Source organism: Chiloscyllium plagiosum, unplaced genomic scaffold (genome assembly GCF_037043375.1).
Source record: "Chiloscyllium plagiosum isolate Xiang-an unplaced genomic scaffold, Cpla_swu_hap1 HiC_scaffold_30, whole genome shotgun sequence".
NCBI lineage: Eukaryota > Metazoa > Chordata > Chondrichthyes > Orectolobiformes > Hemiscylliidae > Chiloscyllium > Chiloscyllium plagiosum.
In genome coordinates, this window is record NW_028270168.1 from 54,272,669 (window position 1) to 54,288,476 (window position 15,808).

The 15,808-nt window shown below is 44.0% G+C and overlaps 1 protein-coding gene across 2 annotated transcripts in view; it reads left to right on the plus strand.

Moving 5' to 3' along the window:
* The window catches only part of tinagl1 (tubulointerstitial nephritis antigen-like 1), a 110,380-nt gene that overhangs the window by 56,984 nt on the left and 37,588 nt on the right, over positions 1-15,808 (plus strand). For both annotated transcript variants that reach the window (XM_043717967.2, XM_043717968.2), the window contains exons 4-5: positions 2,508-2,597; positions 3,774-3,888. In XM_043717967.2, the coding sequence (XP_043573902.2) occupies positions 2,508-2,597; positions 3,774-3,888 (205 nt within the window). The remainder of the gene's footprint in view (positions 1-2,507; positions 2,598-3,773; positions 3,889-15,808) is intronic.

Consider the following 15,808-nt stretch of genomic DNA (forward strand, 5'->3'; position numbering starts at 1 on the left):
CTCATTCTTTATCATTGAATGCTCCCCCCTACTCTGATACTGCTCCCAGTCCGCTTTGGCCAAATCATACCTTAATAAAATTAGCCTTTCCCCAGTTGAGAACGTTTATTCCTAGCCCATCCTTATCCTGTTCTATAACTATCCTGAATCTAACTGAGCTATGGTCACTATCTCCAAAATACTCCCCTACTGATACACCTTCCACCTGCTCAGGATCGTTTAGAATATTCGGGCCAGCACTGCCTGTCTGTTGATGGGCTTTCTATATATAGGTGAAAAACACTCTCTGCATGTAATTTTTGGAATTTTGTTTTAACCCTAATTTGCATACTAAAACTATCATAGTTAATACTTAACAAAATTATCCCTAAACAAAAACACCAAAAGAACTGCAGATTTGGGAAATCAGAAACAAAAATAGAAATTGCTGGGAAAACTCAGCAGATGCTCTCCCCAGCTTCTATTGAGCGAAAACAGAGTCAATGTTTCAAGACTAGTGACCCTTCTTCAGAACTGATTGTAGCTCGGAAAAGGTTGGTGTACAGTACATGCTGAAATTGGGATTGGAGAAGGGGAGGTAGAAGTAAATGATAGGTGGAGAAGAAGCCGTGCGAGAGAGAAAAAACACTTAGACAGATGAGGGAATGGGTAAAGGTCAGCCTGGAAGAATCAATAGCTGCTAATTACAATCATTAGTAGTTGACAATGGGATGTTTGTCGTAGCAACCCATGTGATGACAAGGTTTGGCGTGTGATCCCTTAATTTCTCTGCACCCTCCCTCCACCCTACCCCAATCACCCATTCAAACCCATTTCCCTCTGAACTGACGGCACTCCATGCCCTCAGATCCAAGTGTCATTTTGTAATCAAGCCTGCCGACCAAGCTATTGTGTCCATAACGGTCACTAATTCCATATCATCTGGTGATCTCTCCCCACCCACTGCCGCCACCTTCAAGTTCATATTCCCGCATCCCTGGATAGCTTGCCTGCAGTCCCAGCAATGGCCACTTCTTGAGTGTGGCGCTGCTGGGACTACAGAACTGCAAGCCAATTGTTTAAGCTGACAGTTTTCTAGACTGGGACTTCTTCCCAGATGGGCCCAAGGGAACTCTCTGAAATAATCCAGGCTGTTGTCTGTGCATTCTCAGAGCAAGGCAGTGCATTCTCAGTCAGTGGGCTCGCGATTGTCTTCTCTTTGGTACTGGGGGAGCAAGGCCTATTTCTCCGGGTAAAATCCAGCCTAGAGTGTCCGACATTCCTATGGAACCGATGGCTGTGAATGTCAAGTTGCTTTGTTTCACACATACAGTTGATTAGTAGCTGGTCAGAAACAACCCCTGAGGATCAGGCTCTCCATAAACAAGTCAATTTGTTCAGCTTTGTACCGCACTGACCCTGTAATCATTCACTTAGTGACTTCATCGAAAGAATCAAAGAGCAGCAAATGTCAAACAGGAGTGTAATTATTTGGAGGAGTTTAACATTTTTAGAAAGGGCTTTTTGTCCTGTTGGTCTGAAATGGCTTAAATATGATTAAAGCTGCAGTGTGTGTGTGTGGCTGACTAGAAGTACATGTGATGCACTTGGTTAGTCCTGCTCTCTGCTGAGTTTGCTGTTATAAGACAGGGAGAGCAGAGAGACAGAATTAAAATTTTGTGTTTCCATTGTGCCTATCATAAGTTCAACATGTCCCAAAGCAGCTCACAGCTGAACTACAGTGTGGTCTGTGACATAGGAAACACTGCATCCAATTTACATACAGCAATTTCTCTATCAAACAGCAGTCGAATAATGATCAGATAATAGGCTTTTGTGATGAATATTGAGAAGGACTGCAGAGATATTTCCTTTGCTCTTCTTTGGATGTTTTTGCACACAGCTGAGGTACGGCGAAGACCTTAGATTAGCATCCCATCTGATAATTCAGCATTGTCATGACTCCAATGTGAAGAATGTTCTGGAAATCAAACCCCACTATTCCACCAGTCATTACAAGTATGAAATATGACCGATGTAATCTCTACCATGGCTAATACCTTAATGCAAACACTTCTAAGAGAAGTGATACTCAACAGGTTTCATCAGTGAACAGGAAAACTTCAATAGAGACGCTTTTCCTGGGTCTGAGTGACCCTGTAGTCCTCCTTGTTCAACACAGCGTACCAGGGATTCACTGGAAGCTGCAAGCAGAGGGAAATGATTTACAGCTGGATCTATGCCCTGTTGGATTGCAGATACTTGGTGCAAATCCAGTTCACAGTGTAAACAGGTTTGAGAGAAAACTGATTGACTGCACTTCAATTAGGCTCATGTTTGATATCCAGAGAGTTTGAGCTTCTCTTCTACAGGCCTCATTTATTCTTTAAATTTAGGGCAACTGCTGTGTGATAATTTTTATTACAATTATTCATGTAGACAGTAACACTGTCCCACTGCAGTGCTGCAGACAGGGTTCTGATCTGTTTTGGATTGTATAATGGCTTTAATGGTGTGTGATTTTTCAGCACTTGCAGCAGTGGCCAATGGGATTGTGAGCAGCACGTTTGTCTCATCAACCAGGAAATGATTGACATCATTAATCAAGGAAATTATGGGTAAGTGTCATCCTTCAGCAAAGTCTCACATAGACCTGACTGCAAGGACACAATCTCATCCACACATCAGTGTACTATAACTCTTTGAAATATGCTTGTGTCTGCTGGATCCATGTTACTCATGTGTTTGTGTGTGCGTGTGTATGTGTGCTGGAGCAGTGTTACTGAAGTCCATGTGAGTTCTGCTTTACAGTGCCACTCATAGATACATTAGCTCCAATATGGCAAGGAGGGAAGGTGTATGTATAACACACCACCTGCCATATTGTTACAGGGAAATTAATCTGCACACAGAATCTTGGGAGGCTGCTGTGCAAATTGGGCTGTCCAAAATTTAGCTGGCACCAGACTCGTTCCAGTCAGGGAAAGCAGGTCTCGCTGTGTGTGGCCTAACCGATTGGTCCGTAATGGGACAGCTGCAGACCTCCTCCAACAAAGCAAGTGTTCCTTCTGCTCCACATTTAATGCGAAGCAATTCCTCTAATCCAGTGCTGATTAAAACTTGTCCCAGCCAAGCACTGACCAGACTCACCCTGATACCGTTGCTCCCAGAGACAACTCCTTTCCATTCGCAGAGCCACATATAGGTTGCTCAGTATTAGAATCTTCACTAGTGAGCTGTACCTGATGACACCCAGTGGGTGAATCTGTTTTGTTGCTCTGAGAGTGAGTTGTTCAGGCTACTCATTCTGACACTAGGAGTAGTCCATATTCTGTGTTTGAGCATGCCAGCCCCGGTGTAATAACACATACAATATTACTAAATGATCATCTTAATAATATTACAAGTCTCTGATCATTTTAAAACCCAAACCCGGTGTCATCTAATGATGACTCATTGATTTAATGTATTTGTTCTTTCAGGGGTAATTTTAATGTTTGATGGCAGTTTAAAATGGACAATATTGAACCAGTTAGATAGGAAGCAAGTATATCATGGGCAATAAACAGCTGGTCTGATACTGCCCACTTTAGGGGAGTATTTGTTTCCCATCATAGTGTTTCTCTGTGCTCACATGGGGCAGTCAGCATTGTTAAATATTCATGACATAGGTGGTTGCAGGGTGTGGGTGACAAACTTGGTTTAATTCTCATCCACAGTTTTTTCAGGCACTGAGCATGGTTAAACCTGGCTTTCTCATGTGTCGGTCTTACCTTCTATCTTTCTGTGACCAGATGGAGGGCTTCAAACTACAGCCAGTTCTGGGGATTGACTCTGGATGAAGGAATCCGATACCGATTGGGTACCAGGCGACCTTCAAGCACAGTGATGAACATGAATGAACTTAATGTAAGGCCATGTCTTGTGGTAGATGGAGCAATGGCACATAAACATGGCAGCACATGTAGGGGTTGAACTCCATTGTAGCAAAGGAGATTGAAGGGTAATGTGATAGGAGGTGGATGAGATTTTATCAGTTTGGATAAAGGAAACCAGGATAACTGCCTCCATTAACTGATGGTGCAAGGACTATAAGACACAGAAAAATACTAGGGGTATCAGACAGAACCTTTTTTTACACAACAAATGGTATTACTGTAGAACGTGACTGCCTTTGAGTGTAGTGAATGTGGAGATAATCAGTGACTTCAAAATGAAATTGGTTAGGAAACTGAAGGAAAGAAACCAGCATGACTTTGGGATGAAGCATGGAAATTGGTTTGCTATATGTAGATTTGATGGGCTGAATGGCATCCTGCTGCTGTACAATAACACTTTGTAACCTTACAATGTAGGTTAATGCTTCAGTGATTTTTGATCTGATTTCCAGTATAATCCCCATGCCATTTCCTGGGGTTCCCACAATCTTTGTTAAACCAGTCCATCGCTGTCATTGACAACTTGGAATATTGAGATGTCTCTTTTTGCAGCACAAGTGCTCTATCTGCTTGTCACTGATCCAAGACAGGATCAGTCCCTACTTAGCCTGCTCAAGGTTCTCCCTTGACTGTTCAATCATCCACTGGTAATAGATCATCCACAGGGTCCTATTCCATTGCCTACCATCATCATCTATTTTTCCTAATGATCATGTTTATAGTCTTGGCATTGCCAGGTGTAGGTCTGCCTAGCTTTCTTTTATTCTCACTTTGGCATTTTGCCAACTGTCCAAATTAACTTTACCCAAGGTCTATTGGGTTAAAAATCTGAGTTTATTCTCCAAATCAAGGGTATTGACTGTGAATGGTCCTGCTTCGTAAACTGAGGTTCGTAAATCATTCAACATATGTCTTTTACTACACCCCACTGGCCTCACCCGTGTCAATCCCTGCTTTCCACCTTTATGACTGATGGCTGAAATACAAGTAATTTCTGAAGTTGGAAAGGACACCACTCTGGCAGCTGGGTTCTGGATAAACCTAATACCACTGCTACTGTGTCATGGTGTATGTGGTCATACAGGGTTTGGTCTATGCATTTGTAAAATCATCCCATTTTGTATCCTGGGGAGTCCTCTGACAAACACATATGGGCATATTTCTGGCTAGTTCTAAATCACAGAATCACTACAGTGTGGAAGCAGGCCATTCAGCCCATCAAGTCCTTTATTAGTCAGAGTATTGAGGATAGAAGTTGGGAGGTCATGTTGCGGCTGTATAAGACATTGATTAGGCCACTTCGATTATTGCGTGCAATTCTGGTTTCCTTCCTATCGGAAAGATGTTGTGAAACTTGAAAGGGTACAGAAATGATTTACAAGGATGTTGCCAGGGCTGGAGGGTTTGAGCTACAGGGAGAGGTTGAATAGGCTGGGGCTGTTTTCCCTGGAGCATTGGAGGTTGAGGTTTATAAACCTTATAGAGGTTTATAAAATTATGAGGGGCATGGATAAGATAAATAGACAAAGTCTTTTCCCTTGGGTGGGGAAGTCCAGAACTAGAGGGCATAGGTTTAGGGTGAGAGGGGAAAGATATAAAAGAGACCTAAGGGGCAACTTTTTCACACAGAGGGTGGTACGTGTATGGAATGAGCTGCCAGAGGAAGTGGTGGAGGCTGGTACAATTGCAACATTTAAAAGGTATTTGGATGGGTATATGAATAGGAAGGGGTTGGAGGGATATGGACCAGGTGCTGGCAGATGGGGCTCGATTGGGTTGGCATGGACAGGTTGGACTGAAGGGTCTGTTTCCATGCTGTACATCTCTATGACTTAAGTCACCAAACTCTCCAGAAAGAGAGAGAAAAAACACACACACTCTCACACACACACACGAAGGGATCAGAACCAACCCTGCAAAGAGCATTCAACCCAGACACACCCTATCTGCATAACCCTACACTTCCTACAGCCAATCCACCTGGACATTATGGGCAATTTCCCATGGCCAGTCCACCTGACCTGCACATCGTTCGACTATGGGAGGAAACCGGAGCACCCGGAGGAAACCCATGCAGACACGGGGAGAATGTGCAAAGTCCACACAGACAGTTGCCTGAAGTGGAATAAAACTCTGATCCCTGGCCCTGTGAGGCAGCAGTGCTAACTACAGAGCCACTGTGCCCAGTTTTATCCCATTTTTAATTTCGTACAGAATGTAATTTCCCCTCCATGACTTCCCAGGGCAGTCATTGCCAATTTCTAGCCCTCTCTCTGGGCCAGTAGCCAAATATCCCAGTTTAGTACATCCATTTGTGGAAAATTCCCAGCAGTCACCTGTGTTGTCTGTTCTTAGATAGCAATAATCTGAACTCCCATTTGTCCTCCTATACAGACCCTGCTGGTTGTTACACCCAAATATCACGGATTTGTTGAGATGGCGCTCAAAATGCCATCCTCACAATCATCTGACTCCAGCAGGAGAAAACCACATCAGGCTGGGATTCATGATCCCTTTTAATTTACCTCTGTCTATGTGATAGTCTGTCACTCTCTGTCTCTGTCTCTCTCACTCTTTGTGTCTCTTTCTTTCTCTCTCTCTGTGTTGTGTCTGTCTCTCTCTCTCTGTGTACATCACTCTGTGTCTTTTTCTCTCTCTCCCTCTGTGTGTCTACATCTGTGTGTGTCTCTCTCTCCCTGTTTGTCTCTCTCTCTCTCTGTGTTTGTGCATGCGTGTATGTGTGTGTCTCTCTCCGTGTCTCTCTGTCTGTCTGTGTGTCTCTTTGTCGCTTTCTCTGTCTGTCTCGCTCTCTCTGTCTCTGTGTCTCTCTGTCTCTGTCTCTCTCTCTCTCTCTCTCTGTCACTTTTGCTTACACTCTCCACAGATGCTGCCTGGGTTGCTGAGTATTTTGGGCTGTTTCTATTTCAGATTTCCAGCAAAAACAAGACTTTGTAATTGTACTTTGTATATTCTTGGATTTTGTACATATATTAAGACTTTGTGCTTCTTTCTTACAATTGAATGCCTTATTTCAATGACACCGCAAGTTCGGACTTTGACAAGTTCGCCAACCTCCAGCATCACAAAGACTCTTAGAACATAGAATGGTACAGCACAGTACAGGCCCTTCAGCCCACGATGTTGTGCCGAACCTTTATCTCAATCTAAGATCAACCTAACTTACACACCCCTCAATTTACTGCCATCCATTTCTTGTCCAGCAGTTGCTTAAACGTCCCTACTGTCTACTACCACTGCTGTCAGTGCATATCACGCATCCTACTATCTCTGTGTAAAGAACCTACCTCTGACATCTCCCCTATACCTTCCTCCAATCACCTTAAAATTATGACTCCTCATGACAGCCATTCCTGCCCTGGGGTACAGTCTCTGGCTAACTACTCTATCTATACCTCTCATTACCTTGTACACCTCTATCAAGTCACCTCTCTTCCTTTTTCTCTCCTGTGTGAAACGCCCTGGCTCACTCAACCTCTCTTGATAAGACAAGCCCTCCAATTCAGACAGCATCCTGATAAATCTCCCCTGCGCCCTGTCTAAAGCACCTACATTCTTCCTATGATGAGGTGACCAGAACTGGACACAATATTCCAAGTGTGGTCTAACCAGGGTTTTATAGAGCTGCAGCAAAATCTTGCAGCTCTTAAACTCAATCCCCCTCTGAATGAAAGCCAAAACACCATACACCTTCTTAACAACCCTATCAACTTAGGTGGCAACTTTGAGGGATCTATGTACATGGACCCCAAGATCTCACTGTTCCTCCACACTGCCAAGAATCCTGTCTTTAACCCGGTAATCAGCATTCAAATTCAACCTTTCAAAATGAATCACTTTGCATTCATCCAGGTTGAACTCCATCTGCCACTTCTCAGCCCAGCTCTGCACCCTGTTAATGTCTTGTTGTAGCTGATAACAGCAGCTGACACTACCAACAACACCATCGACCTTTGTGTCATCGGCAAACTTACTAACCTACCCTTTCACTTCCTCATCCAAGTCATTTATAAAAACTACAAAGAGCAGAGGCCCAAGAGCAGATCCCTGTAGACCACCACTGGTCACCGACCTCCAGGCGGAACGTTTTCCATCCACTACCACCCTCTGTCTTCTTTCTGCCAGCCAATTCTGTATCCAGACAGCCAAATTTCCCTGTATCCCATACCTCCTAACTTTCTGAATGAGCCTACTGTGGGGAACCTTATCATTTGCCTTACTGAAGTCCATACACACCACATCCATCGCTCGATCTTCATCAACTTGTGCTATCACATCCTCAAAGAACTCAATAAGGCTTGTGAGGCATGACCTGCCCCTCACAAAGCCATGCTGACTATCTTTTATCAAACTATGTTTTTCCAAGTAGTCATAAATCCTATCTCTCAAAATCCTTTCCAGTACCTTGCTTACCATAGACATAAGACTAACTGGTCTGTAATTCCCAGGGATTTCCTTATTCCCTTTCCAGACAGAGGAACAAAATTCACCTCCCTCCAATCAGCCAGTACTACTCCCGTGGAGAGTGAGGATGCAAAGATTATCGCCAGAGGTGCAGCAATCTCATTCCTCGCTTCCCCTAGTAATCTTGGATATATCTGGTCTGGCCCTGGGGACTTATCTATCTTGATACTCCCAGAATTTCGGCACATCCACTTTCTGCATATCAATCTGTTCAAGCCTATTAACCTGGTCCACGTGTTCTCACTATCAGCAAGGTCCCTCTCTCTAGTGAATACTGAAGCAAAAAACTCATTTAGGGCTTTCCCTACCTCTTCAGATTCCAGGCACAAGTTCCCTGATTGGCCTTACCCTCTCTATAATCATTCTCTTATTCCTTACATAAGTATAGAATGCCTTCAGTTTCCCTAATCCTTCCTGCCAAGGTTTTTGCATGCCCGCTCCTAGCTCTCCTCAGTCCATTTTTGAGTTATTTCCTAGCTACCTTGTAATCCTCTAAAGCTGTGCCAGATCCTTGTTTCCACAGCCTTAAGTAAATTTCCTTCTTCCTCTTGAGGAGAAGCCCCTCTTCTCTTGTTATCCAAGGCTCCTTCACCTTACCATTCCTTGTCTGTCTCAGTGAGATAAAATTATCCAAAACTCACAAGTGCTCCTTAAATAGCCTCCACATTCCTTAGTGCATTTCCCGTAGAATAATTGTTCCTAATTTATCCTCCACAGCTCCTGTCTAATAGCAGTATAATTTCCCCTCCCCCAATTAAATACCTTTCTATACTGTCTGTTCCTAACCCTCTCCATGGCTATGGTAAAGGTGAGGCAGTTGTGGTCACTGTCACTGAAATGCTGTCCCACAGAGAGATCTGACACCTAGCTTGGCTTGTTGCCGAGCACCAAATCCAATATGGCCTCCCCTCCCCAGTCAGACTATCTACATATTGAGTCAGGAATCTTTCCTGGACACACCTGATAAAATCGACTCCATCCAGACCATCTGCACTAAGGAGATTTCCCAATCAATGTTGGGGAAGTTGAAGTCACCCAGAACAACAACTCTGTTACATCTGCACCTTGCCAAGATCTGCTGTCCAATCTGTCCTTCCATTTCTCTGCTGCTTTTGGAAGGTCTATAGAAGACGCCCAATAAAGTGACTGCTCCTTTCCTGTTCCTGACTTCCACCCAAACTGACTCAGTAAACAAACCCTCCTCAACAACCTCTTTTTCTGCAGCTGTTATGCACTCTCTACTTAACAATGTTCCTCCCCCTCCTCTTTTACTGCCCTCCCTGTTCTTTTTAAAAGATCTAAACCCTGAAACATCCAGCAGCCATTGTCCCATGTGAAACTCACCTCTCTGTTATGGCCACAACATTGTAGTTCCAAGTATTGATCCATACTCTACATTCATCACTTTTATTCCTGACACTCCTTGCATTGAAACAGACACACTTTAACCCATCCCTTTGCCTTATCAACTGTGTATCCCTCCTGACAGACTCTGCATCCTATTTCTGCCCATTCAACAACTACCCTCTCCTCTGATCTGTAGCTCTGGTTCCCATCCTCCGGCCAAACTGGTTTAAACCGTGCCAAAGAGTTCTAGTAAATCTTCCGCCCAGGACATTGGTGCCCCTCCAGTTTAAGTACAACTTGTCCTCCATGTACAGGTCCAACCTTCCCCAGAAGGTATCCCAATGGTCTACATATCTGAAGCCGTCCCTCCTGCACCAGCCCTGTAGCCACAAGTTTAGCTGCACTCGCACCCTGTTCCTCGTCTCACTAGCACTTAGCACCATAGTAATCCTGAGATTACTACTCTGCTCGTCCTGCTTTTAAGCTTCCAACCTAACTCCCCGAAATCACTTTTTACATCCTCATCCCTTTTCCTGGCTATGTCGCTGGTACCGAGGTGGATTTCTGGATGCTCACCCACCCCATTCAGAATCTTGTAGACTTGGTCAGAGACATCCTGGACCCTGGCAACTGGGAGGCAACATACCTTCCAGGAGTCCCACTCATGGTCACAGAATCTCCTGTCCGTTCGTCCAACTATTGGGTCTCCTGCCACTAGCGCTTTTCTGTTCTTCCCCCTTCCCTTCTGAGCCACTATGGCTTTCCCTTGGTAGGTCATCCCCTCCAGCAGTATCCAAAATGGTATGTTATTGAGGGGAACGGCCACAGGGGATTCCTGCACTGTCTGCCGGCTCCCTTTCCGTCCCCTGACTGTAACCCATCTACCTTCTTCCTGTACCTGAGGTGTGACTACCTACCTGTAACCTCCTCTGCCTCCCAAATGATCTGAAGTTCATCCAACTCCAGCTCCAGTTCCATAATGCTGTTTCCGAGGAAGTTGGGTGCACTTCCCGCAGATGAAGTCAGTGGGGTCACTAGTGGTGACCCTCACCTCCCACATTCTGCAGGAGGAACATTCAACTGCCCTAACATCCATTCCCACTATTCTGAATTCCCAAAGTGACTATTGGAAAACTAATAACCTTACCGAATCGGTGCGCAGAACCTTTTGTTTTTGTTTAGAAGAAGAGGATGGATGGGAGACACAATTTAAGTCATGTTTTGGGTAAAGCAACCACACAAATATATTGCTTCCCTTAGTCAGCTGTACAGTGTCCACTCCTGTTCAGTATGTGCTCTGCCTATTCAAGAGATAAGTTATTAAAGGATGAACCTACCCTCTCGGCAGTCCCCTGGTCCTTGATCTCACTGCTCCCGCTGTTACTGCAGAACTTCCTCCTAAATTAATACCTGCTCAGTCTCTGAGGAATCTTATATAACTTAACGCAGAAATGTGAGGAATTTGTTGAGCACCCATAATGCCTCTGAGAGAACAGGGTGCCTCCTAGTAAAGGGTTAACACTCAGGTGCATTGTTGGTTATTTTTGCAGCAAGTTTTTAAAATGAAGTGGACATACTTCATAAGCTTCTAACCAAATTTCCAATGAGGGTTCAATCTTGATTGGGGGTGATCCCTAACATCATTCATTAAAACACACCGAGAAATGACCCCTGTATCCTATACAATCTGCTAATACACATTCCTGAACTGTCCTCTCCTTTTGTCTCAATGCCATGTTTCTCTGCCTTTGTTTATTTACCAAAACAGAAAGCAAGTATGATCTGGGTGAGTTAGAAAATGTCTTGTTCTACTCAGGCTGTTCACTCTGTCAGTTTTGAAATAAGGGCAGTCTAATTTAGACAATGGCTTTATATTTATAAACCATGCAGCGAAAGAAGGCTTTTGATCTTTCTGGTCATACCATCGTCACTAAAGAATGTATGAACTTCCAAGAATATCGCAGCCTTAATGTGTTCAGGCCATCACAGAATTTTATAACCAGCAATACAGTATCATTACAATACTTGTTACAGTACAGCATTGAGATGTAGAGCCCACAGTAACCAGTTTGTATTGCTGTGTGGTCTCAGAGACTGGGTTTTGTCTTAGTCTCCTTGGAGGCATGGGTTCGACTGCTGGCAGGTTGTTTTTGTAATTACAAGTTCTGCTGGGACTTCTGTGGTGTAGTAGTAGTGCCCTTACCTCTGAGCCAGGAGGCTTGTTTTCGGGTCCTGCTTGCCCCAGAGATATGTCATAACCTCTCTAACAGGTTGATTGAAAATATCAGAAACAGCAGACATCAAAGATGTAATGCGCACATATCCATTTTAGGTATTGATTTACACAATTAACTAATTGCTGCTTCTGTTCAAAATAAACCCTGCAATTTTTCACATGAAGATAGGATTTCAGTTTAACATTTCGTCAAAAAGCTATCATCCCTAACAGTGCTGCAGTCCCTCTCAGTACCGCAGGATGAGTGTTGTCCTAGATTAAGCCCTTGCATCTCAAACCCTCAAAACTTTAGGTTTAGAAGCTAGCAAGCTATCCACTGAGGAAGTCTTTTGATGTAGTGGGGAGAAGCCTTGCCTCTGAATCAGAAGGTCTGAGTTTGGGTCCCACTCCAGGACATTTAAAAAAAATACGTACATAGGATGTGGGCATCACTAGCTAAGCCAACATTAATTGTCTACCTTTAATAGCTGTTAGTAGGTGGTGGTGAACTGCCTTCTTGTACTGCTGCAGTCCACCTGCTGCAGGTTGATCCACAATGCCATTAGGGAAAGAATTCCAGAATTTTGACCTAGCGACCATGAAAGAAAGGCAATATATTTTCAAGTCAGGATATGGAGTAGTTTGACAGGGAACTTGCAGGAGGTGATGTTCCCATGTATCTGCTGCCCTTGTCCTTCCTAATGGACATGGGCATGGATTTGGAAGGTGCTGTATAAAAAGATGAAGGGTCGAGAGTGTGGTGCTGGAAAAGCACAGCCAGTCAAGCAACATCCGAGGAGCAGGAGAATTGAGGTTTTGAGCATAAGCCCGTCATCAGGAATGAGGTTTGTGGGCCAAGGGGGCTGAGAAATACATGCGAGGGGGGTGGGGCTGGGGGCAAGGTAGCTGAGAATGTGATAGGTAGATGAAGATGGGGGAGAAGGTGATAGGTCAGAGAGGAGGGTGAAGCGGATAGGTGGGAAGGAAGATGGACAAGTCAAGAGGGTAGTGCCAGGTTGGAAGATTGGATTTGGTATAAGGTGGGGGGAGAGAGGATGAGGAAACTGCAATGATCCTATGTGGTTGCAGGGTCCCAAGGTGGAAGCTGAGGCATTCTTCCTCCAGGTGTCAGGTGGCAAGGGAGTGGGAATGGAGGAAACCCAGGACCTGCCTGTCCTTAGTGGAGTAGGAGAGAGAGTTAAAATGTTCAGCCACAGGGCGGTGGGTTTGTTTCGTGTGTGTGTCCCAGAGATGTTCTCTGAAGCATTCTGCAAGTAGGCTTCTTGTCTTCCGAATGTAGACAAGACCACATTGGGGACAATGGATACAGTAAATGATGTGTGTGGAAGATGGATGTGGAAGGCTCCTTTGGTGCCTTGGATGGAGGTGAGGGGGAGGTTGGGCGCAGGTTTTGCAATTCTTGTGTTGACAGGGGAAGCTGCTTGGAGGGGAGGATGGGTTGATGGGGGGTGTAGTCTGTGAGAGAGCCCTACTAATTTTGGCACTAAATGCTAGATATTAGTAAGGAGGACTTTGCAATGTCGACAGAGCTGAATTTTGCTCGTCCATGTCAGGTAGTCCGTCTTGTTTTTTCCCTTTGTTTTGTGACTTAGTAGTTGGTGCAAGTGAATGGCTTGCTTGGCTATTTGAGGGCAAACCAGAAATTGAACTGTCCTGCTGGGCTGCTTTAATTGCAAAGACTCCAGACATCGTGTTTCCAGTGAGCTTACTTGCTGCTTTACCATCATGTCTATCTAGATGTTAACTTCTTAATAGAGTATAGCCCCAACATTTTACATGGAACAGATTCCAACCTTGCTTCAATTGAAGTTTCCCCATTTTATACAGTTTTTATTTTTCACTATTAAAATTAATGTACTAAAATATTTAAACTATGAACTAGATGTTCACAATATCCTTGAGTCTTTTTAATACATCTGATCCCGTCCAGTTGACTTACTAAAATATAAAAAGCTGCCTTTCGTATTTTTTACAAATGCCTTTTGTTTTCTTTTTACTGTGTCTTTTGTAACATCATCTTCCTTGGTGAAGACTGAAGCAAAGTATTTATTTCTGGCTACAACCATGCTTTCTACTTCAATGTAAACTCCCTTTCTGCTCCCTAATTGGTTCACCTCCAATCCTCTGCACAGTACTCCCCAACCCCAGAACTGTGAACATTCAATATACCACCTGACCCTCAGTTGTATCATCCATCTGCTGTCATTCACACTATTTATCTGCTACATCTCTCTTTCTTTTGCTATTCTCTTCTGGCTTTGTTTTCCCACCTTGTGGGAATGTACCTCAACTTCACTTGAACCATCTTCAGTTTAAAGGCCTATTGTTCCATAGCAGTTATCCCTGCCAGACTTTTGAATCTAATTTATCTGGGTCAGATCTGTTCTTGGCACTTCTCCAATTAATTATTCAAACTCTTGATTGTTCCTCGTCCTTTCAGTAGTCACCATAAACCTTCTGATTTAATAATCATTGTACAACAAAGGTTCTCTAACTGTCACTTCGTTTCTTTCCCAGTCGCCAGGTCGAGCAGTGACTCCCATTCTTGAACCAGAAACATGCTGCTGTGGAAAATTTTCTTGAATGCTCTGTAGGAATTCTTTTCCCATTCTGCCCTTTACACTGTTACTAGCATTGTCTATAATCTGCATTTTCACTACAGGTACTTTATTAAGTTTTGCACCTTTTAATTTCTGTGTAAATTTATTCCTCTATCTCATTATTCAGTGGCCAGTAGAATACATCCAGATGTTTAAGGGCATTGCTTTATTTTTTAATTCTAATCAGTCTCTCCTACTGTTGAGGATAAATATAGTATTCTTCAGGCCATTATCTATCTTCAGCATTGGAATTTCCCTATACTTTCATTGTCCTGCACTGCTTCTCCTCTAAGTGCAGCTCTCAAGTTTTTCACCACATCCACCACCTTCAACATTCACTCTCTCCACCACAGTTAGAGTCAAAGAGGCCTATAGCCTGGAAACCAGCCCTTTGACCCAACTTGTCCATGCTGCCCAGTTTTCACAATTTAACTAGTCCTATTTGCCTGCGTTTGGTCCATATCCCTCCATGCTTATCCCATCTATGTACCTGTCGAATGTTTCTTAAATGACAAAATTTTACTTCCTTTCACTACCACATCTGTCAGCCTCACAACCCTCTGTGTAAAAAAAATTGCCCCCGGACCCTTTTGTAACTCTCCCCTCTCACCTTAAACCAATGCTGTCTAGTTCTGGACTCCTCTAGAATGGGGAAAAGCTGTTGGCTATCTGTCTTATCTACGCCTCATAATTTTAAAGACCTCTACAAGGTCACCCCTCAGTCTCCTATGTTCCATGAAAAGAAGTCTCCGCCTTGCCAACCTCAATGGGTATTGGGTCAAACTGTCTGGTGGTTGGAGTCATGCCTGACATGTAGGATGATGGTCATAGTTATTGGAGGTCAGTCTCTCAGCTCCAGGACATCTCTGTAGGAGTCCCTTAAAGTAATCTCCTCGGCTCAACCATCTTCAGCTGCTTAATCAATGACCTTCCCTCCATCATAAGGTCAGAAGTGAGGATGTCCGCTGATGATTGCATAATGTTCAACACCATTCACGATTCCTTGCATACTCAATCAGTCCATGTTAAAACACAACAAAATTTGGACAATATCCAGGTTTGACAAGTAGGAGACTGGAAGAACACAGTAAGCCAGGCAGCGTCATGACTTCTGCACCTCCTGATGCTGCCTGGCTTGCTGTGTTCTTCCAGCCTCCTGCTTGTCTACCTTGGAATCCAGCATCTGCAGGCTTTTTTGTTAATATCCAGGCTTGGGCTGACAATTG